The sequence below is a fragment of the Alligator sinensis genome, unplaced genomic scaffold (genome assembly GCF_000455745.1).
Source record: "Alligator sinensis unplaced genomic scaffold, ASM45574v1 scaffold222_1, whole genome shotgun sequence".
NCBI classification, from domain to species: Eukaryota; Metazoa; Chordata; order Crocodylia; family Alligatoridae; genus Alligator; species Alligator sinensis.
In genome coordinates, this window is record NW_005841912.1 from 2574599 (window position 1) to 2598778 (window position 24180).

General features: G+C 44.2%; 1 protein-coding gene across 1 annotated transcript in view; it reads left to right on the forward strand.

Moving 5' to 3' along the window:
- ADAMTS3 (ADAM metallopeptidase with thrombospondin type 1 motif 3) overlaps window positions 1-24180 on the forward strand; it is a 294692-nt gene that overhangs the window by 202218 nt on the left and 68294 nt on the right. The window contains exon 6 of the mRNA XM_025198071.1: window positions 15973-16172. Coding sequence (XP_025053856.1) covers window positions 15973-16172 — 200 coding nt within the window. The remainder of the gene's footprint in view (window positions 1-15972; window positions 16173-24180) is intronic.

Below are 24180 nucleotides of genomic sequence, written 5' to 3' on the forward strand. Positions count from 1 at the left end.
GGGAGGGGAGGGGGCAGAGACCAACAAACAGGCAGTAAATTCGTATGAACAAAGGAGTCACAAAAGCCAATCCAGGAAATGGGATAAGAACCCACAGTTCTTGTTTAAACCATGCTTTACATACGGTAGTCGGTGTATGATTTCTTGTGTTGCAATTTCCTGTTCAAATCAGTTTTTAAAAGTTTGCTGTCTGAGAACAGCCACACCTAGGTCAGCAATGGAGTGTCCAGGGAGAGAGAAGTTTTCTGCCATGACTAGCATGTCTTTCACAACTGTTTCAGAGTGGTGCTCGTTCATTCTGTTATTTAGGGATCACCCTGTCTGCCCAATGTAGACAACCAAAGGTCACTGTAAGCAGGTGATGGTGTACATGACATTGGTGGAGTTGCAAGTGAATGAAGCTTGGATGTTATAGTCTGCATTATTCAGTCTAGTGATGATGTGTATATTGATGTTGGGATACAGAAGACATTTGGATTTGTTTCAAGGCCTAGTGCCTTAGTGAGATTGGGAGTTAGGTATCATGTTGCTTGATTGAGAGACACCATTTGAGGTTGGGGGACTGCCTACATGCCAGGACTGATTTGTCTCCCATGACTACCTTGAGATGGTCATCCTTTTTCAAGAGGGGTTGGAGGTCACTAATGATGTCACTAAAGTGTTTAAGCCGGGTGCTGTAGGTGAGAACCAGAGAGACTTTGCTGTCCTTGTTCCGGGGTTGGTATTGTAGCAGGTCAGAGCAGTGTCTGCATCTGTCTTTGTTGATTTAAGTGGGTTGAGTTTTGGGGTTGTATTTTATTTGTAGGAATTCCTGCTTCAGATCCTTAAGGAGAACATTTTGTTGAGCTCATGAAAGCTTATGCTATATTACCTTGGTTAGCTCTGGTGACTCCTTTTGTTCTAGTGGGTTTACTGATTTTTGGGTTCCCTGCCCCAGAGCTACCCCCTCCCCACTTTCTCTTCTGTTCTTTATCTCTCTCTCTGTTCTCTCTGTCACTCTCCCCCTTTCTTGTCTTTTTGTATTCTGATTTCTCTGTTTTCTGCACATCCTTTCACAGCATCTGATGAAGTGAGCTCAAGAAAGCTTGTGAGATATATAAATTATATATATATGAAACTTTATTTTAATTTTTATATATATAATACTTTAGTTAGTCTGTAAGGTACAAATCTACCTTGCCTTATATTGCTGTTTGCTAGAATTAGTATACATTATCCACAGGATATAACATAGCCATTGGCCTGGACATCTAAGTGAGTCACCCATTTCTCCACTGTCTTGTGTTTGATTGTAGAACCAGCTTTCAGCTCATTTTCCTGGATTCAGTAAGTTTTGTCTTGCTGTTCCCAAAGAATAGACTCAGATACTCCAACTAGTACCCAAAGAAAAATAGTAATAATTTACTTCGATAAATCCTAAGCCAGCATGAAACATTTTAACATTAAGGCTGCAAAAAAAGTAGAGGATAACTTTTAATGGAAATGCTAGCTAGCACCCGCAATGGTATACTTGAACACTGAAGGAATTCAGAGGATCAGGAAAACCATAATTTGGGAAGAACACAATCATGGAAACTCATATTCATCCAATGGTAACAAGTAGAAAAATGCCACAGTTACTTAATGCAGCTTTAGAAATGACATCATGGATTGGCCCAGATCTTTCCTTTGAACCATTATTATGGAATTTCTCAGCTGGTACAGTATATAATTGTCCACAGTGACATTTTATATATTAAAATGCCAGCTAATAATTGATGTACTTCTATTTTGGCCATTACAAACTGACTTCCCATCATCCTTGCATCTTTATTATGAAATAATTAAGTTGTGACACATCCTTAGAGTCTGATGACAAAAAAAGTTAGTTGTATTTTCAGAAAAAAAGAATAATTAATTTTAGTTTTAAAAGGAGATTATCAGATGCGTTATTCTCGGAAATTTGAAAGTGGATCAGAATGTAGTTGAATGTATGCTTTGACTCTGCCTCTTTGTCCAACTGCTGAGAAGTCTGAAATGTGTAGTTAACAATAAGACTAGGGATAGCCTTTCAAAAAGTCTGAGCCTGAATTGATTCAATCTTTCCACGTTAGTCTAACCTGGCTAGGCTAAACCAGTTTGTGACTGTACAGACATCCCCTCTGGATTGAAAAAAATCAGGCACATACCTGCAGTGGCTCAGGCTAAAAGCCAGAGGCACTAGAGCCATCCTCCCTTCCCTTCCATAATGCTGAGCTGAGGGGGCATGGCTAAGCTCTGGTAGGATGCTCTGATTAGGGAGGGAGAGGTTCCCCGCCTCCTGACCAGCCCAGCAGTGAATTGATAACACAGTATTTATCACCCCATTAAGAAAACAACAGAGGGACATTACCAGCTACCTGTTGATTCTGCCTTTGTCCCATCTGCCATAGCATGGACCATAGCCAAGGCAGAGGGGATGGAGGAATCCCTGCTCAGAGTGGGATGGGGGAGGGTGGGAGAAAGGGAGAGAGAGCAGAAGCCAGGAAGATTCCTACAGTCTCTGCCAGAGCTGCAGCCAGGGAGAAGAGGGGAGGAGCCAGCCATGCTGTGAAGCAGAGAGCCCCACCCATCCCAGAGAGCATGTCGGGATGCTGGGGGAATCTTATTTAACCTAAAGCAGCAAGGGGTATGGGACAGACATTGCATAAACTGGTTTGACCCAAATCAGTTAAGCCTGATACTACATTCAACTAGGTTTATCTCAGACCAGTTTCAGCAATTTTTAAACTGGTTCACGTGCACTGAACATCTGTTCTGTTACAGGTTTAAACCAGTTTCTGATCACTTAAACTGATTTATGTGTAATGTCTGTCCCTAGCCCAAGTGTGTGAGCCAATCAACTTAGAGCAGGAAGGATTCTGTATGTGGAGTACAGGTGTTTTCATAATTTCTGTTCAGTGCAGGGTTCTAGGCCAATGCTGGGCTCAACCCTTGTGTTAACAGTTCAGGGTAGATTATATCATTCACCTGTTCTCACTCAGTTGTACTCCAACCATGTGTTCTAGCACGCCGGCACAGAATAACCTCATTTTTCCATATTAAGCAACAGAACTCTGGCCCTCACCTTCTTCTGTTGCCAGCATACTGACCTCACTCTCCTTCTTTCCTTATATCTATCTTACTTGCTGTCTATGTCTCTGAACTCAAGCTATTCATTTTTGTACTTCAGGCTCTCTTTTAAAATGCAGTTATGGGGTAAGGAGAGGATTTTGCAGAACATAAGTCTTCCACAAAAGCCCCAAATCTTGGCAAATCCTCTTCTGTTCTTTTTTTACTAAGGGGAGATCAAGACGTGTTGCCCCATAACAGGGGTGCTATTTAATATTAGACACTAGAAACACTACTAGAACCTAAATTACTGCTAGTACTCGTTGCATTTTTAGTGTCAGGTGCTAGAATTACTGTCATCTGCAAGTGCTGTATGGGGGATGGGTAAATGTGAGAAACAGGTGCAGTTTCCTTCAAGGAATTAATAGTTAGGAGCTGAACACTGTTTTAACTGATGCTCTCATTTTATCTGCCACAACAAATTAATGCTACCATTTCTTCTCTTCACCTTCTAAACTAAAGATGTCAAATTAATTCACTTGGTTCCCTGGGCTGGATCCAGACTGTGGGTTCCTCAGGTTCTGGCAGTATGAGGAAGCTGCAGTGGTTAATACTGCTGTCACTCGCTCCCCACCACTGACATGCATCCTCAACAGAGCTCCATATCTTGGATTTCAGTGGCAGGTCCAAGCCCTTCTAAGATTCCCATGGGCCAGATGACATGGCTCTGTGGGGGACATATATTTGACAACCCTGGTGTAAACGGTTTGAATAATTGGGCCATATGACCGCTCTCATATCCTGGGCTGAGAGAAGTCATTGCAGAAGAGATACCCAGAGGTATGGGGTGCAGTGTAAATCCCTAGGTTGCATGCTTGCAGCAGCCATTTTATGAATTCCAGTTTCTTAGCAATTGTATAAAGAGCTGGTCTGGATGTCCTCAGCATGCTGTGCAAACATGTATGAGTAAGCTAGATAATTATAAAGTATTTTTATAGTTCTCCACATAGTTTGCAATTTTACTAGTTCTCCACAGAGTTTGCAATTTTACTAGCCTCTTGCTTGCATGCATGTTTCTTTTTTTAAAATGTTAATAAGATTATGTTAATACTCATGTTAATTAGTATTAATGTTAATACTCATAAGGGCCCAAATATTCTCCTATGCTAAGATCTAATCAGTACAGTGGAAGGGAGGAGTGAAGTGATAGAACTAATGCCTATTACAATCCTTATTCTGAAGTCGCACCATCTTCTGCTAAGGTTAGAACAGCCTCTAAGATGCTCTAAAGCAGAGGATTTCAACCTTTTTGGATCATTGTATCCCCCAGTGGCCAAGCGCAGAGTAGTGTACACCTGGCCTCTGGGTGGGGAGTGACAGGGGTACTCTGAGCGGGGGAGTGTGTGGGGGGATGCATAGCCCAATGCCGGGGCAGGGGGGGTGGTACGCAGCTGGACACGGAGCAGGGGGAGGGTGTGGGCAGGGTGACGTGTGGCCGGACATGGAATGGTGGCAGCCGTCATGTGCAACCTTCCCCCGCCCGCCGCATTCAGCTGGTCAGGCAGTGCCTGCATGGCAGCACAGGATGGTGTGTGGTGGCACTCCATCCCCGCCCACCCATGCATACCCCATAGGGCCTTCTCAAGTACTCCCTGGTCTAAAGTATGTTAGTTGACTATTATCTCCAGGAAGCCTTTGGCCAATTTTAAATTAATGCAGTGTGGATGTGCTCTGTTCCACACCTCTTCCAAATGTCTTCAAACTGGCATAAAAGATATTTGCAGAAGGGTAGCTGGCAATGGTCACAGTATGTTAGTTTAGGTAGCTCTCTCAAAAAGAGAGCCAAATGGCCAGTTTAAATTTACTGAGTGATATGTGTATACAGCAAAGAAAATGAAAACTTAAATCCTGCAGTCCCTCAACTAGTCTTGCCAGCGCTGGGGTTTTTGACTTGGAATGCTGGGACTTAATCTCAGTGGTTTCTGGCTAGAGGGTCTTGCTCCTCCACTCAGGATAAGACTGATCCACACAGTTGGGATCAGGAAGGAATTTTTAACTAAATGACTTGAGGTGCATCAGTACATCAGTTCGGGTGTATCGGCACCAGCAAAAGCAAAATTGACATTATTGGTAGTTGGCTTTTTTGGCTGATGTGGCCAATGTCACCAATAAATGCTGTGTCCGTGTGTGCAGCCCAGCAACTTGGAGAGCAGCATTGGGCAGATAAAACTGTAGAGAAAAATGGGCAAAGGAGAGAAGAGGTGTCCAGTGGGTGGGGAAAAGATTGAGGCCCCTGCAGTAAGGGAGGGAGTGGAGCAGGGAGAGGCGCTGCCCAGCTGGGGCAGGGTGGGGCATGGGATGGAGCCGCAGGAAGCTCCTCTGGGGGCAGGGACAGCTCCTGCTGCTGGTGCATCTCAGGAGAGGCACGAAGGGGCATGTGTCCCCCAGATCTGTGAGCAGGGCAAGGGCAGACTGTTGCTGTAGGCTGAGGTCAGGGGTGGTGCTGGGCTCTTTTTGGCATGGGGGGGGGCTGGGTTGGGACTGTGTATGGTGTGGGTGGCAGTGGCACTGGAAGGAGGCCAATGGGGGAGGCTATAGTCGCTCCAGAATTCATGGCAGCCCCACCATGGCCCCCACTCCCAATGCCGTCACTGCTCGGCCTGAGTGCAGCCCCAGTCCCACCCCCCTACCAAGAAGAGCCTGTCACTGTCCCTGGCCCCAGCTCACAGTAGCAGCCCACCCTCGCCCTGCACAGATCCGGGGGCACATGGCCCTCCGTGCCTCCCCTGGGGTTTTGCCAGCAGCGAGAGCCACCCCCCTGTCCTGTTTAGGGCTGCATACCATGCCCTGCCCACCCCCAGCTGGTGAGCCCCTGCTCCAGCCCCACTCCTTCCCTCACTGTGGGTGCCTCAATCTGCCCCCCCCCCCCAATGCCCCTTCCCTCTCCCCACCCCTTTTTTGCCACTTCCCTCTCCCCATCCCTTTTCCCCCACAGACTTACCATCCCAATGCTGCTGCTGGGCTGCATATTGGCAGTCAGATTGGTATTAGCCAATATCGCTTGTTAATAATTGGCCATCAGTATCAGCCACAAAAATCTTTATGGGTGCACCCCTATAAAGGCCAGATTGGCATGGACTATAGGGATTTTTGCTTTCCTCTATAGCAGGAACCATGGTCCTCTGTCTTGGAACCTTGAAGAGTATATTAATAAACTCCTTTCTCTCCTTGCATGGCTGGACATTGACAGTGCTGTCGTCCCCCTGCTTTACTAGTCACGAGTTAAAATATTCTTGAATTTTTTGGACATTATTCCTGGTAGTTGCTTTTGAGAATTGTTCATGCCTTTTTGTTTGGAATAGGCTAGATGGGTGATTGTATAGGATGGCTGAGGTAGGAATGATCCTGCTTTGACCTCCCAAGGTCCCTTCCAACCCTAGTTTTCTGTGATTCTATGGAACTACTCTAGGTGTGGAAGGGCTGCAGGATTAAGTTGAACACATTGTAATATATAAAGTTTGATTTTTTTTTTTTAATTTTCAATTTTGCTAATCCAAAATTATATTAATAATGTAGGAGAAGTTGGGGATTATTTTTAAGAATACATATTTGATTGGTTACTATGTCCCTGAGGTTAAACTGACATAATGTATCCGGCCATAAACCAGGCCCATCAGTTTAATAATAGAAAACTAGAATTTTCTACTCCAGTATTCCAGACGAAATAGAATAGTTGAGTTTTTTGTAGATGGAGTGCAGAGCAATGAATGTGATATACCTTGACTTTAGTAACTTTCAGCCTGTCTGCCATGATGCTGTCTCCCATAATTTTCACCTAGATACAGCCTTAGTTAAACTACTGCATGGTAGCTGCATACTTGTTTGGATCATTGTGCTCAAAGAGTTGTCGTCAGTGGTTTGATATCTAATTGGGAGGAGCTATAAAATGGTATTCCCCAGTGGTCTGTTCTGTGTCAGGTGCTGTTCAGTATTTTCATTAATGACTTGGAGGATAGAAGAGAGAGCACATTTGACAAACTTGGAAGTAGCACTTCCCAAGTGAAACAGCAAACACTTTGGATGACAGGATTAGGTTCCAAAATAACCTTGCTAAATTGGAGAAATGGTTTGAAATAAAACATGACATTCAATAAGGACAAGTGCAAGGTTCTGTGTATAAGAATTACATGCACAAATACAGACGGGAGAATGAATGGTTATGCTGCACTACTGAAGAAAATGACTTGTGGTTTATATTGTGGACTGCAAGCTGAACATGAGTCAATAGCGTGCTCTTGTTGCAGAAGAAAGACAACAGCATACTGGGTATATATTGACAGGAATGTCACCTGTAAGTCATAGGATGTGATTCTTCCTTTCTATGAAGCTATGGAGATGCCTTGTATGAAGTACTGTGTCTAGTATTGGGCAATGCATTTCAAGGAAGACATGATTCAGTGGGAAAAGATGGCAGCCAAGGAGATTAGAGGTCTAGAAAACAACAGATGAGGAAAAGGGTTGGAAGAACTGAGCTTATTTTGTCTGGGGAAAAGAAGACTAGGGAATCTCAGTATATGTTCATATGGCTATTGGATATATTCCTTGTCCACAGGGGACAGGACAATAAGTGATAAGCTTAAATTGCAACAAGGGAGATGTCATTTGGATATTAGGAAGTACTTTCAACCTGAGAGAGCTGTTAAACACTGGAACGGATAACCTGGAGAGGTTGTGGAATTCTGAACATTAGCAGATTTTAAGAGCAGGGGGTTAGATACACCCTTGTTTGGGATGGTTTGGACAAGAATGTTTCTGCCCTGATCAGGGATTTGGACCACATTTTCTCTGAGTTTCTTTTAGCCATGTGACTCTAAAGCCAGACAACAGAAAGCTCTCAGGAGGGATACATTTATGCAGTAAAATGTGATGGCTTGGGCTGTAACTGGCAGCATTTCCGTCATAACATTTGAGAGGGAAGGTAGAGTTTATTTGACTTGTTCAGGGGTCGTGGCTTTCTGAACACACATCTAGATCCCCAGAGAAATACTGCAGATATCTGTATCTCCACAGAAAGCTTCCTGCCCTCCCTTTTCTATCAGCATGGCTCTGGGTTCTCAAGTGTGGGGCAGAATGCACTCAGCAACATGGCAGCAACAAGAGATTCTGGTTAAACACGTACTCTAACTATGTTTGTCTTCACAACCTTATTCTGTGTAGTCTCTACTGCTGCTTTCCAGTGAAGGAACATCAACTGCCTTAGAAAGGAATAGGATTTTTGCTGTCCTTCTTCCAGGAGTGAAAAAGGGTTTCTCCTCCTACTTCCATCTTCCCTTTTGCTACAAGTGATAGAATGGACCTTACACACACACACACACACACACACACACACACACACACCATGTTTTGCTTTGCTATAAAGTGTATGATAGTTTCCTAAATTCGAGGGGGTGAAAGAGCAAGGGCTAGTTTTCCTTGACAGGCCTATCTTTATTTAAATGAAGTAGGGAAGAGTATCTTAAGCTTAGCCCTGAGCAAACAACACTTTGAGTTTGCCCAGTTTTGTTTATGGTCAGCAACTGTTTTGGGAAACATGGCTATACCTGCTAGATGAATCCAAACAAGGAAGAGCTAATTCCCGATAGAGAAACAGTGTGGCCTTAACAAAGATGTAGCTCAGAGCAGAATCTGACCTGAATAATAAACTATGCATCTTTTGGGGTTTCAGTTTATATCTGTGAATTTGTTAGGATACCAGAAAGTGGAACTGGGAAATTTATGTGGTTAATATGTTTTTTGTTCTGTATGTATCATGCAGTGCCACGAACCCCAGCATTTGTCTCATTGGTGCTCCTTGACTGAACTTTAGGGTTGCTGGTACCAGCAGAGATTAAAAGGTGCTTTAAAAGTCCGTTGGGAAGAAGGTCTTTAACAAGCTTTACATTTAAACCCTGTTGTTTTAAGGCTAGTATAAAATAAATCATGCTTTGAAGTAATGGGATACTCCCAGAAAATTTTGGCCAGATTCTCATTAAGGCTACAGGCATATCTAGATAGATTTTAGTTTTAAACTAGCCAACTCAGGTACTTTTAGCAATCTAGCTGTGGCAATATGGAGCCCAGCACAGGGTAACTGCATAGCATGGACCATAGCCAGCATGTGGTCTGCTAGCTAATCTTGTGTGTCTCTGTAAGGCAGAGGGGATGGAGGAATCCCTGCTCCGATTGATCTTAACTGGTGTCCAGCAGCTTCTGGCCCCTTGGGAAAGCAGAATTTCCAAAGGCATTTGGGAAAAATGATTAGCTCTGTCACTGTAAAAGTTGGGTGGGTTATATGTATGTATGAGTTAGTCTGTAAAGGTGCACATCTATCTTACCTCTGCCTGACTTTAGACTAATGCAGCTAGCTACATCTCTGTATACGTGAGATTTGCCCTAGCAGGCTGCTGATAAGACTGATAATGAACGTAGCATGCAACCTTTGTAAACCCAGATTTGTCCTTAATACATGCAGCCCTGAGTTGCCTATTTTCTGACTGGAGGATCACTTTGGGCACAGACAGAAGTAACTATTTTTACCCAATATGGTCACAGAAAGCAGTTTATAGCCATGACCAAACACAAGTGCACACCTGCAGACAGCTTAAAAAATGGCCATTTGGGTGAAAATCTGATTCTACATTGCATGAGGGGTCAGATGAAGACATTTCAAACAGCATTTACAACTTGTGTCTGCACTGCCTCCTGGTCTCAAGCTGTTTTCAGAATGGGAGGGGGGAAAGCGACCAGAGGGTGTTCAGTCTGGGGGGTTTTCAGTCCTCACTGGAGGGTGAGGCAGATGTATTGGAGCACCCCCCCCCAGAGGTGGGGGGGCACCAGTTCACCCACCCCATGCTGCAGTTTTTGCTGGGGAACCCCTAGAATAAGCTCCCGGTGCTACCTTTCCCCTCTCCCATTCTGAAAACTTTGCAACCTAACAGGGAGTAGGGGCTATTGTTAGGGGAAGCCAGATGCAATCTGGCAGCCAGCAAGTAGATACCCTTCTTGGAACCAACAGTGAACTTCTGTTTGGTCTGGGGGATCTTTGTAACTCAGAACACTTCCTGCAAAGCATTCTCAGTTAACAGCAGAGAGCTGCACTTCTGTCTACACCCCCAGTTAATGCTGGGTCATTGGAAACATTGAGGAAATAAACCATTTATATGTCATAGATTCTTCAGAGTTCATGTCCATTGCAGAGCTTGCATTAAAGGCTCTGTAGCTAGAGATCTTCTAAAACAGTGTTTCTCAACCTGTGGGTCACGACCTGAAAGTGTGTCACAAGAATATGTGAAAGGGTTGCAAACAAACTTTAAAAAAATGGATCAACAAGCTTTAAAAATTGATTCTATTTTAAAGGAGAATAACATGGGAAACTGCAGATTTTCCCTTGCAGGCTGGCAGAGTTCCTGCGGGGCTGGGGCCTAGGGGTGGGAGGCAGGGGGTTGGGAGGGTGGGGCACTGGGTCGGGAATGGCCATTGATGTTTACAATTGGGCCCTGGTACAAAAAAAGGCTGAGAACCACTGCTTTAAAAGATTGAGTATGTATATTAGAAAGAACAGTGTTTATTGGGTGTCTCTACACATGTCGTTATGACACTGTTACTGCACTGTCATTTAGTATTTTCTCCTGTGCTGTGTGTGCTGCACATGGTTATTTTTAGGTACTATGTCACCATAGCGATGTGCTTTAATGAGGTAGTGCGTCACTATGGCAACATAGCTGCAGTGTCATGGTTCTTGCCCCCAGACTCTACGTCACCGTAGCATGTTGCTACAGTGATGTAGCGTCATGTGTAGACACGCCCATTGTGTCATTGCTAATTGCCATTGCTAATTGATGAATAGACAAATTCACACTGGTATTGATCAGTGTTTTCCTGTCTTTTCAGCCATGTCAGACCTTTCCTTATGAAATCCTGAATCCCACTGCACCAGCATGGGCCAGGAAGGAGATGGGGCATCTGAAAAAATATTCATTAGGCAAAACACAACATATAACTGCTTCTGTAAATAGCAGTTAGGTACTATTGCATTTTAGTGTTTTCGGAAAATCAGGGCCATTAAGATATCTCAAGCCAAACATCTAAAATCACTGGTCACTTCTGAAATCACTAAACATCTAATCTGATTTTAGATGAAAACATATAAAATCACTGGTCACTTATCTCAAGCCAAACATCTAAAATCATTTCACTTTTAATAACTAATGCTTCCTCTAGACCATGGGCACAGCTATAGGCACCAAAATGGCCCCATAGTATGCCAAGCTTTTTATGAGCCATCTAGAAGAAGAATTCCTCAAGGACTGCTCTTTCAATCCCTTGCTATACTTAAGATATATTGATGACATCTTCATCATTTGGATTGAAAACCTGCAATCTCTGATTTAGTTCCATCAGACATTCAACAATCACCATCCCTCCATCCGACTTTCTCTTGAATACTCCAGCACCAACATCTCCCTTTTAGACACAATGATCAGTATCCAGCATGGTAAAATACAGACCACGTTATACAAAAAACTCACAGACCAACATACGTATCTGCACAAAACCAGCAATCACCCTAAACACACCAAGAAAGTTGTGATATACAGCCATGTCCTCAGATACCACCAAATTTGTACTGAGGAGAATACCTGGTATTACCACCTCACAAATCTTAAAAAGGCTTTCACTCAACAAGGACACTTCTCCAAACAGATAGATTTCACATTCGAAAGAGCCACCCAGATACCATGTCAAGAATTACTGCAGTACAGAAGGAAACTCCACAAATTGCACACCTCTGGTTATGATATATCACCCCTCTCTCAAACATATACAAAAAATCCTCAAACAGTTGCAACCTATATTAGAAGAAGACACAATTCTTAAAGAGATCCTCCCAGAACCACCCATCCTAGCCTTCAAACAAGCACTGAACCTCGCTAACCTCATCTCCAGAAGCAAAATTCCTATGGCCCGCAACACACCGAATGGATCCAGACCATGCCATGACAAGAAATGTAAAACCTGCCAACACATCTCCACCACCCCCACAATTACTAGACCCCACAACAGAGCCATCAGCATTCCTGGATCTTACACCTGCACCTCCAGAAATGTAATATATCTCATCTAGTGCACCAAATGCTCTGATGGAAAATTCATAGGAGAGACCAAACAACAACTGTGTAGCAAAATGAATGCACACCGGAAATCTATCAAAGACAAGAATACCCAATTACCAGTGGAGGCACATTTCTCACAAGAAAACCACTCTCTCTCCAATCCCTCATTTCTAATCCTCAAAAGGAATTTAAAAAACACTTTTCACAGATGAGCCTATGAATTTCAGTTTATCAACTTCCTGGATACAAAAAATCATGGACTAAATTTAGACTTATGACACATTGTAACCTGCCTGACATCTAACTCCCCAGGTACCTCTCCAGTATTTGCCAGCTACATTCATTCCCCTTCCGTCCCCCGCAGCCTCTCTCACTCACTGACTCCTCAATTTACATCTTCGCTGACTGGCTTTCTTGCATGGATACCAGCCTCTGGCTTCTTACTATTCATTCCATCCAGGAAGAGCACATGCCAACTGCAGATGCTTCCTTAGCTTGATGAAGGGTATTTATACCCGAAAGCTTGCAAAAAAGATTTTTTTTTTCCAACTATTTGAGTTAGTCTAATAAAAGATACCAGATTTACCCAAAGAACCTTGGGTCTGCCTATGTTCTGAGACCAACACGGCTACAAGCTATACCCCTGATCACTTCTAGAAATCTTGGCCGGCGATGATTGCTGTTTATCTTCCTGGTGTGGGAGATATTTTTTCTCACGTTTGAGGCATAATTGAGAATACTCGCTTTGGATACGTGAGGGAAATATAGTGTACACTGTATATTCACTGTACAGAAAGTAGCTGCCTATTAGGGGGAATAACTGCTTTTGATTCCTCCTACCCACACACACATACACGCACACACACATACAGAAAAGGGTTCTCTTCCTCCTAACCACAAAACCACCTATTTAAGGAGGGAAGCAGTAGCCAAACCAAAGGTGCTGCCCAGAGCAAAAAGTTCTTTCTCTCTGAGATGATTATTCAGACTATTCCATTCATGCAGCAGGCATAATGATACGATGACATTACTAGTATATTTCCATTGGACATCACACTCGGCAGCTTTGCCAGCAGCAGCAATTTTTAGAACTGGAACTTGTGTATGAATTTCCCACTTGTGTGCTATCACAGTGTTCGCATTCTTGAGTGTGAAAGGACTTGCGGTTGAATTGTAAAGCTGTTTGCACGGTTGGTCTCTCACCCACAGTGGCGGCTTACAGCTTCTGAAAACAACTTGGGGGAAACCTTACTATTTGATGTGGGGAATGGGGAGAGTTATTTATGTGTTACTGAACCGTTGGGATAACTAGAAAGGACAAACTTCCCAGCTAATGAGCCAGTAGCTGAATCAGTTGAAGATGAATTGCAGCATAGTTCTTAAAGATATTTAGTAATGTCAGCCTGACATCTGTGGTCCTTACACAGGCAAAATTCCCATTGGCTTCCCCAGGAGTCTTGCCTGATGTGTGTGAAAATCCAGCTTGTTGGTATTGCAACTTGGCCTTCTTTGGGGAGGAGAAATATAGTCTCTTCTCTAACCTCCTTGCACCCAGACAGGGAATACAAATGATAATGTTCTCATAATACTACTGTCTCCCCATCGTCATAATAGTACAGTCAGTAGGGCTGTGCGAAATGGCACCGTTCCATTTCGCCTTCAGTTTCAATGGTTTGACAGAACAGCATTCCGTTTCGAATTTCATTTTGATTAGAAACAGCTCTTCCGTTCTGTTCCATCAAAACAAAAAGGCCATTTTGATGCTGTTTCGATGTTTCGCTGGGGACGGGAAGTCAGCCCAGCTGGGCTGACTTCCCACCCAGCACTGCGATTGGGTGGGGAGCGGATAGTCAACCCAGCTGGGCCGACCTCCCACCCCCGATGCTGCCAGGAAGTTAAGGACTCTCAGCCTGGTGTGTGGGAGGGAGTGGAATTAAAAACCTCCAGCCCTGTGTGAAGGGGGGGAGCTAAGTGGGGGCAGTGGCAGCACTGAGGGGTTTGACTGCAGCAGGTCCAGAGGCCTGGGGGAGGAGTCCAGCAGTGGCTTCAGGTCTTGGTGGGGAGAGACAACAGCAAACCAAATTGCAGCTGGCCATGCCCTCAGCTTCTGATGCCCTGCCAGTAGTCTGGCAGGCCTGATATAAAGGCTCCGTGAGCTGGATCCAGCCTGCGGCCCAGATTATTTTCACTGCAGTATGTAGGTCTCTCTTAGATCAATGGGAATTGTGCACCTAAATACCTGCTGAGGTTTTGGCCCTTGCTGCTTTAGAGGTCTGTAGACTTCATAGGGGTAGCCATGCAGGAATGTGGGAGCAAGGGTATAAAGACAGGAGCCTCTCTTTGACCTTGTGCCATAACCATGGGAGCAGGAACTGCCTGGTCCTGTGTGAAGACTTGGCTCCTGACCTGCTTTGTAAGAGATGAGAGAAGTTGCTTTAGTGTTGCTTATTACTTAAGCATCTATAGGCCTTGACTTCAGTGAGGGCCAGGTGGCTAAAGCTTAACAGTCACGTTGTCGGCCAACACACATTTTTCTCTTCAATTTCTAAAAACAATTATGCTGTTTCTTTCTACTATCAAGAAGGGGAGAAATAGCACCTTTGGCTTCTGACACTAGTTGAAGCACAGGCACACTTGATAAACTTTTAAAGATGTCCCCTTAAGTGAATTAAAAGCTCTCAAATTTGTCTCAATCCTGGCGTTCCTTTCAGAAATCCATAGAAGTTTGTGTTCTTTTGACTTTCATCCAAGTTAGTATCTTTAAAAGAGAGAAAGTTAAATTAAACCATCAAACTTTGGCAAATAGAATTTTCTACAATTAACAACAGTGGTTGGTGATTTTATACTATCTATTGGCCAGTATTTTTATAGATCTTGAGCTTTGTCATCCTGCTCTTTGCAGTTTCTTTTACTTTATGTGGGCCAGATTTTCGAAAGGGAAGAGTGCCATAGGGGCAGCCTTCACAAACAAGCATTGCTGGGTGCTGAGCACTTAGAAAAATCTGGCCCTGTATTAGTAACTAGATTGACAACATAATACATATGTGATGTTCCTAAACATGTACTAGTCTATATTTGTCACCCATCTTTGGTTCTCATGTAGCCCCTCCCCATTGATCCATGTCTTCCAAGAACTCCCTACTTTGGAGCAATTTCTAACAGGTGTTGTTACAATATAAAAACAGAAGAAAAGGCAGACAAATGTTTCTTCCCTCCCTCCTTCCCTCCAGTTGCAGGATACAGGTGTTATCTCATGTCTTCTAATTAGGTTGTATTGTAGAAACATATGATGGGCCGATTGATCATTTGTCAGCATAAGTGTAAGATGACCATGGCTTTCATAACTGTGAAGCCACAAGTGAACTGTGCAAACACTTCCAAATCAGTGCCAGTGAAATCCCTTATACCACCGTATCGCAGGATGATTTCTGTAGATACCTCTAGGTTTTAGAAAAAAGGTTCTGTTTTGCAGAATCTAATTATTTGGTCTGCAATTCTTCTCCCTTATGCAGATATTAAGTTATGACAAAGAAGCACAGGTGTCACCTACTGAAGCTAAGTTTCATATAATACATTTTAGAACCCATGTACCTTTCACTAATTTGCCTATTCCTTTCTGCTACTTAAAACTTCCTCTGGGTTTGTTTTAATCTGAATAATGTGCATACAATATACAGGAGGAAACTTCTAGTGCAAAGTGAAGATAGATTTTTAAGCACTATGTTCATTCTTTCTTTCTTTTTTAATATAGAATCTCTTCTTGGGGGCCTTTCGGGCCTGGATTCCACGTACAGTAATGTAGAGCATCAGCTAAATGAATCACTGAGACGCCGTAGACATGCAGGACACAATGACTACAACATTGAAGTGCTTCTAGGAGTGGATGACTCCGTGGTCCGGTTTCATGGCAAAGAACATGTTCAAAACTACCTCCTCACTCTTATGAATATAGTGAGTATCTATTACAGGTCCTCAGTGCTTCTGTTGAAATGTCATGAATTCAATAGATTTTAAATATTTGCTGTTATAATTATTGTGGTAGCACCTACCAATGGCCAGTCATAGGCCAGGCACTGCAACATGCATGCAATGTTTTATCTCTTCTTTGATCAGAATCATGTGTGCTTATTGTTAAGTGTTGATTCATTTTCCAGTGGTTGCTCATTCTGTGAGCTGAGCCTTTCCATACTTTTTTTTCCTCAGAAAAATTCCCACTGACTTCACTAGGCCTTTGTGTAAGCAAGTCCTAAAAAAACCCAACTTTCCTCTACTGCAACTGCAAATGTATCCTAGACAAAATAGCTTTTACAAAATTTTAAAAAGGGTAAAAATAAATGTTATCATAACTCAAATCTTCCATTGTGTGCTGGTTTGACCTTTTTTAAAAAGAAGTATACGTTTGGCCAGTTGGGCTTAAGAAGCCCATTGCATTTGACCATAACTTTTGTAAAAGTATTTTACATATTTCTGATGCCAGTCTGCAGATCTTCTCTAGCAACCCATCTTTAAAAAAACAAAATAAAACAATATTGTAAACAAGCCAAATGAGTGCCCCGTATAAGAAGTGGCAGTTTATGATGGAAAGCCATTTTAATGCTACTGATGATGCATCCTCTCTGCCATAGTTGTGTGTGCACCTTAAATAGTACAGTGGCACCCATATATAAGCAGACACTAGGATGAAGGAGTGACTTTTACATGCATATTTAGAATATATCAGTATTCTGTTTCTTAAGGATCTCTTTCATTTTATGAAATAACTCATTTAAAAAATTGCAATAATGTATGAATAACAAATCATCTCTTTCTTACTCAAATCAGTTAAAAAATACATTGCCTATATTTACAAATCATCTTGATCTTTTTTGCCTTCATGTGACAAAATGTCTAATAGCTAGTCAATTAAAAGAACATGGCACCAGGAAGAGACCATCATCTCATTCTACAGCAAGCAAAATCCTACTTGTTATAGAATAGGGGTGTTTAACCCCCAGCTCACAAGCCAGATATAGCCCCTGGCACTTTGTCATCTAGCCTGTGGGGCTCTTCCCACAGGCTAGATGACAAAGTGGTTTAGCTCATTTATACAAAACGAGCAGACAGATTTAAGGGTGTGGACACATGTGCACTTGGAGCCCTTTCAAAAGGTTCAAAAGCTATGTTATAATTCTTATGTGTGAATGAGCAGAGAATGTTTCAAATCTAGCAAAACTGTTCCATCTTAATGCTTGATGCGGTGTTAAAGTTGGAGCAGTTTTCCTACATTTAAACTGTTCTCAAAACTTTCACACACAACAATTGGAATGTAACAATTACTGCTCTTATAAAAGGGCTACAAATGCATGCATATGCACACTGAGAATACAATCAGAATGTTTGATGCATTTTCCCACGCACCTGATGCACACGTTCCTATTCCCCTTCCAAAATGATTTAAAGGTGTTTCTGTCTGTGGCCTTCCTTTACTCCATTCCAGGACTACTGATGTAAGTTAAATAAACAGAGATCTGGCCTCAGGCACACTTTCCATTTGCTGCAGTGATTTCTGATACTCTGGATGTGTCTACATGAGATGCTGATTGTGCAGTAGCTAAAAAATCCTGCATAGTAGCATATCACAGCACAGACAGTGCTAATACACTACTGCACAGTATTAGCAGGCTAGTGCTCAGTGCCATCTAAAAGACGTTCACCGGCACTACTGCACAGTAACTCTGGTTACTGCAAACTTATTTATTACTTGCTAATACAAGTACTAAATAAATGTGCAGTAATGACTGCACAATGGCATCTCATGTAGTCTCTTTACTTATAAGTTCTGCCCATTTATTCCCTAAAACTACCCAATGCCTTGATATAGTCCTCAGGGGTATAGGTTGTAGCCGTGTTGGCCTAAGGACATAGGCAGACAAGGTTCTTTGGATCAATCTGATATCTTTTATTAGACCAAATCAAATAGTTGGAAAAATTCTTTTTTGCAAGCTTTCGGGTATAAATATCCTTAATCAGGCTGAGGAAGCATCTACAGTTGGTGTGTGCTCTTCCTGGATGGAATGAATAGTAAAGAAGCCAGAGGCTGGTATGCATGCAAGAAAGCCAGTCAGTGAAGATGTAAATTGAGGAGTCACTGGGTGAGAGACAGGCGGGGAGGTGGGGGTGAGGGGAATGAATGTAGCTGGTAAATAGTAAAGAGGCACCTGGGCAGTCATATATAATTCTAATACTATTTTGCCCATGCTGCTGCTCCTTCAAGGGATGAAAGAAATTTGCCCCATGACAACTACTATAGGCTTCCAGGGGTGCAAGCACCAATCTCAACAAAGAGGCTGCCTTAATCAGTAGTGTGAAATGGTGGGGTGGGCAAGTGTCCCAGGCACCATTAGAGGGGGCATTGGATGGCAGCTCCCTGGGGAGTCTGCAGTGCTATAGCAGCAGCAGCTGGATGCAGGCACTCTACGCTGCTGTTGTAGCAACAGCAGCAACTGGATCCAGGGAAACCATTCCATACCAGAAGAGGCTGGGGACTTTGAGTCCCTAGGAAAGGTAACACTGAACCCTCCCTCCTGCTCCCCCACTGCACTCCTCCAGCAGGGTTTTGCCAAGGGCATAAAACCTTCTAGTTACAGTTCTAGCCTTAATAGTAAATGCAGGAGTTCATAGATTTCATAGACATTAGGGCTGGAAGGGCCCTCGGAAGATCATTGAGTCCAGCCCCCTGCCCAAAGGGCAGGAAGTCAGCTGGGGTCATAGGATCCCAGCAAGATAGACATCCAAATGTCTCTTGAAGGTGTTCACAGTAGGTGCTTGAACTACCTCCGGCGGCAGTCTATTCCAAACTTTGGGGGCTCAGACAGTAAAGAAGTTCTTCCTTGTGTCTAACCTGAAATGGTCACGGAGGGGTTCGATCTTACCATCCCTTGGGGTGCTCTGGTGAACAGGCATTCCCCCAGATCCTGATGAGCGCCCCTCATAAACTTGTGGCTGGCCCCCAGGTCACCCCTGAGCCTGTGCTTTTCCAGGCTGAAGAGTCCCATAGCTCTCAGCCTCTCATCATAAGAGCTGTTTTCCTGACCTCTGATCATGCGCATGACTGTCCACTGGACTCTCTCAAGCTTCTCCATGTCCTTTTTGAATTGTGGAGCCCAAAACTGAATGCAGTACTCTAGCTGTGGCCTCACCAGGGATAAGTACAACGGAAGAATGGCATCCTGGAATTTGCTCAAAAAGCATCTATGGATGCAAGTCAGTGTTTTGCTTGCTTTACTAGCCGCAGCATCACATTGAAGGCTCATGTTCATCTTGTGGTCAGTCATGACCCCCAAGTTCCTTTTGTCCCAAGTACTAGCCAGGGTAGCAAGTCTGAGCCTATAAGCATGCTATGGATTTTTCCTCCCAAGGTGGAGAACCTTGCATTTTTCAGTGTTAAATGCCATCAGGTTCTCATCTGCCCATTTCTTCAGCCTGTCAAGGTCAACCTGGATTGCCCTCCTGTCCTCAGGTGTGGATGCTTTACCCCAGAGTTTGGTGTTGTCGGCGAACTTGGCCAGTCCGCTTCTGATGCCAATGTCCACATCATTAATGAATATGTTGAACAATATAGGCCCAAGGACAGAGCCTTGAGGGACCCCACTGGTCACAGGGCACCACGATGATTGACTTCCATCAACCACCACTGTCTGGGTCTGACCATGGAGCCAGTTCCCCAGCCAGCAGATCATGGAAAAGTTGAGGCCGCAGTTGGCCAGTTTTGCCAAAAGGTGATCATGGGATACCAGATTGAAGGCTTTTTTAAAGTCAACTATATGATATCAATCTCTTCCCCCTTGTCTAGGTGATAGGTCACCTGGTCGTAAAAGGAAATAAGACTGGTCAAGCAACACCTACCTACAACAAACCCGTGCTAGCTATCCCTCAGGATTTTGCCATCGGCCAGTCTGTTGAGAATAGTCTCTTTGATAATCTTTTCTAGGACCTTCCCTGGGATAGAGGTGAGGCTGATGGGCCTGTAGTTTGCTGTACCCACTTTCCTCCCCTTCTTGAAGACAGGCACCACATTGGCCTTCTTCCAATCTTCGGGCACTTCACCAGAGCACCAGGAGTTCTCAAAGATCCGTGCCAGGGGCTTAGCTATGATGCTTGCCAGCTCCTTGAGTACCCTGGGGTGTAAGCTGTCAGGGCCAGCTGACTTGAAGGTATCCAGCCTCTCAAGGTGTTCCTTCACAAGGTCAGCATTGATGGAGGGTAAAGAATCTCCCTCACTCAGGCCTTCCTGTCCCATAATGGGCAGGGGCATCCCTTGGGACTGGTGAAAGACTGACGCAAAGTACCCATTTAGCAAGTTTGCTTTTTCATGGGCATCAGTTGTCAGTTGTCCCATCTGGTTTAGCAGGAGTCTGATGTTGCCCTTGCTTTTCCTCCGGCTCCCCACATATTTAAAAAAGAACTTTTTTTGTCCTTGATACTTATAGCCAGTTGGAGTTCAGTCGCAGCCTTGGCTTTCCTGGTTTGATCTCTGCAGGTCCGAACCAGTGCAGAATATTCATCAGGCACAATGGTCTTAGAACAGCCCATGCATTCTACTGGCAACACCAAATTTAAATAAAAATGGAAACATTATAAGAAAATGCATCTGTCCCTTTCCTTCCCCTTTGTCATCTAATTGCTGTATGTTTTCCTTCATTTACTGCCAGCACATGCCATAATATTTCTGGCTTTGGAGCAGCCTCCACACTTGTGTGCAGGTGCCCTTAAGTATTTAAGTCAACATACAAGAGAAATGTACACATCCTTGATTCAGACAGGCTTGATTTCCCATGCATGTTTAACAGGAAGCGTAACTGAAAGCTTTAGAATACCTTGTGTGGAGCTCTTTGAAAAAGAGCCATTGCCTCAGTCTACTCTGTGAAGTGTCTCTTGAAGGAATGAGTGAAGGCCTATGATGATAGCATATCAAAAACTCAGTGGCCATGTCCAGACAAGTGTGGGAATGCGGTATGTTCAGTTCTCTGCACTGCAAGGGAGCAGCACGGAGGGTTTTTTTGACTGCTGGCTATCCAGGCATCAAAAAACCCCGTGGAGAAAAAATGAGGAGCAACGCATGCACAGGCAGTGCACAAGCACACCACTCAAAAGTGGAGCCGGGATGCCTAAAGCCACACTGCAGTTGCCGGCCAGGCTTTATGCAACAGAATTGCTGCTGCTACAGCCCTGGTAGGCCCTCAGGCCCCCGGGTAAGGCTGCTGGGGCTAGCTCAGTGCTGGTCCCAGCTTCCCCTACCCCACCTGGGGTAACTTGCCTCATGCCAGAGTGTGGATAGCACAGGCATTCCCCAGGGAGAAGTAGCAGTGGCGCAAGGTGCGCTGCCACTAGTTGTCCCCAGGGAACCAAATGTCCACACCATGTGTGAACGCAGCCAATGGTACCAAAATTTGTTTTTAGAACTCAAAAATGCTCATGCTGACTCTCTCTCCTTTTTCATTACAAAGGTGGTGTTGTCGCAGCCAGATGTACTGCTAGCACAAGCAGATACAACTTCAGTAGTTTAATATATCTTACCCTGTACAACATCTGACGTGGCAATTTAATCAGGGCCTCCATTTCACGCCCTGATTTGGATCCAAATGCTTGTGACCATTAGTACCAAATGTTTGAAGGTTTGATTTGGTCAGAGACTCCCAGAAACTTGAATGCTCATCTCAAACCTATACAAACTTCTTTGCTTAGGAAATAGACGGTAAGAATTGTAGGAGCAGATGTGTATACAAAAAAAAGTTGGTCAGGATTTTAGGCACAGGACTTGGAGGCAAGAACCCAGGCTCCAATTTCCCTGCTGAAATACTGCTAAAATCAATGCAAGAAAACTGGTCCCTAGGTTGTCATCCACTGCCTTCGCACTGACTCTGTTCAAGGCACTGCAAGCTGTATCTGGCTTGGTCCTTCAAGGTGCTATGGAGACTATTCCCTTTCATAGTGAACAACAACATTTTTTACATGCAAGTCATTTCTAATATATTGAACAGTTTGGTATAAAATGGTACCGGGGGCTGTCTGTCATGATTCTCCCTTCATTTGACTTGATGCAAATCCACAGGCATCAGTGTGGTTTCAATGGTTAGAAGGAACATGAGGAGATCAGGCTTATATTGCACGTGAGGTGACTGTTAAAATGCTAGTCTGCTTGGTGAACTGATACAAAGAAAATGGATGCATGTCCAAAACACTTGTTTCACTATCGGTATTGGCTTTCCTACCTCAGGAAGGCAAAATCCCACTCTCTCAGGTAGGAGCTCTTATTTGTGCAGGACATGAAATGAGTGGAACAGAAGCTTTCCTGTTGCATATTGTACAGATACAGGACAGTTCAGCACTTTACAGTGGCATACTCGGTCTTACCCTTGGAAAAAAAGGAGCATGTAACCTGGGTACCATCTGCTACAGGGAGCAACATGTGGAGTTCTATGGCCATATCATTACACACCTTTCTGGGGACATACTGCAGCCTGATGCAGGAGTGAGGCAGCTCTGTATCCTTCAGAGTGGAGGATGATATACAGTCTGGCTGCCTTTAGAGCAGTGGACAGGAGCAGCAAAAAGCAGCTTGTTACACATTTCCCTATTAATGTGCTCATGACTTGAGAGCTGGATCCAAAGCCACTGAAGGTTAGAGAGAGGCATTTCCCATCAGGCATAGGTGACTGGTAGAGGGTGCACAGGGGTACACGTGCCCCCCCTAATGGGGCCTGTGCTCCCCCTCACGGCTGACACTGCTGTTGGTAGGGCTGGTGCCCCCCTTGACAGGGTCGACGGCTTCTGCAGGTGCCCCCCCCCGAGATTTGGATGGCACCCAGTCACTTGTGCCATCAGTTCCAGGCACTTAAAAGAGTGATCACTGTCTATAAGCATGAAAATGATATAGAAGCTCTGCTCTTTAACACTGCTGATCTTACAGAACTTGATAAGTGTTCAGTCAAGCAGCCTGCTCAACTGATTAAACTCAATGCACCTTTTAATCATGCACATAATGTAAACTGCTGAGAGGCTGCAGAGAATTGCCTCTTTGCATGTTCCACGTTTCATTTTGAAAGAGAAGTGTCATTTTTCATGTTTCCATTTATATTCTGTTATGTCTTAGGAATGGGATAGCTCAGATTTGCATTGCTTTCCTTTCCCTAAAACCAAACAGCAGAAATCTGAAGTGGGGTGCCCAGAACTGGACACAGTACTCCAGCTGTGGCCTGACCAGTGTCGCGTAGAGGGGGAGGATCACCTCCTTGGCCCTACCTGAGATGCACCTGTGGATGCATGATAGGGTCCGGTTAGCCCTGCCGACCGTAACCTCGCATTGTCGGCCCATGTTCATCTTGAAGTCAATGATGACTCCAAGATCCCTTTCTGCCTCCGTGCTCTCAAGACAGGAGTTTCCCATCTTATAAGTGTGCTGCTGGTTACTACTGCCCAAGTGCAGCACCCTGCACTTGTCAGTATTGAAACGCATCCTGTTTATGTTAGCCCACCCCTGCAACCTATCCAGGTCTTTCTGCAGTCTTTCCCTCCCTACTACCGTGCCCACCTCACCCCAAATTTTGGTATCATTAGCAAATTTGAACAGGTTGCTTTTCACCCCGTCATCCAAATCACTGATAAAGAAATTGAACAGTGCGGGCCCAAGGACCGAGCCCTGGGGGACTCCGCTGCCCACTTCCCCCCAGGTCGAATATGACCCATCCACCACCACCCTCTGAGTATGACCCTTCAGCCAATTAGCAATCCATCTGACCATGTAGGCATCGATGCCACAGTCACCTAGTTTTTTAATGAGGATGGGGTGGGAGACAGTGTCAGAGGCCTTGCTGAAGTCCAGAAAGACTACATCCATGGCAACACCTGCATCCAATGCTTTTGTGACCTGATTGTAAAAGGCAATCAGGTTGGTCTGACATGACCTGCCCCTAATGAAACC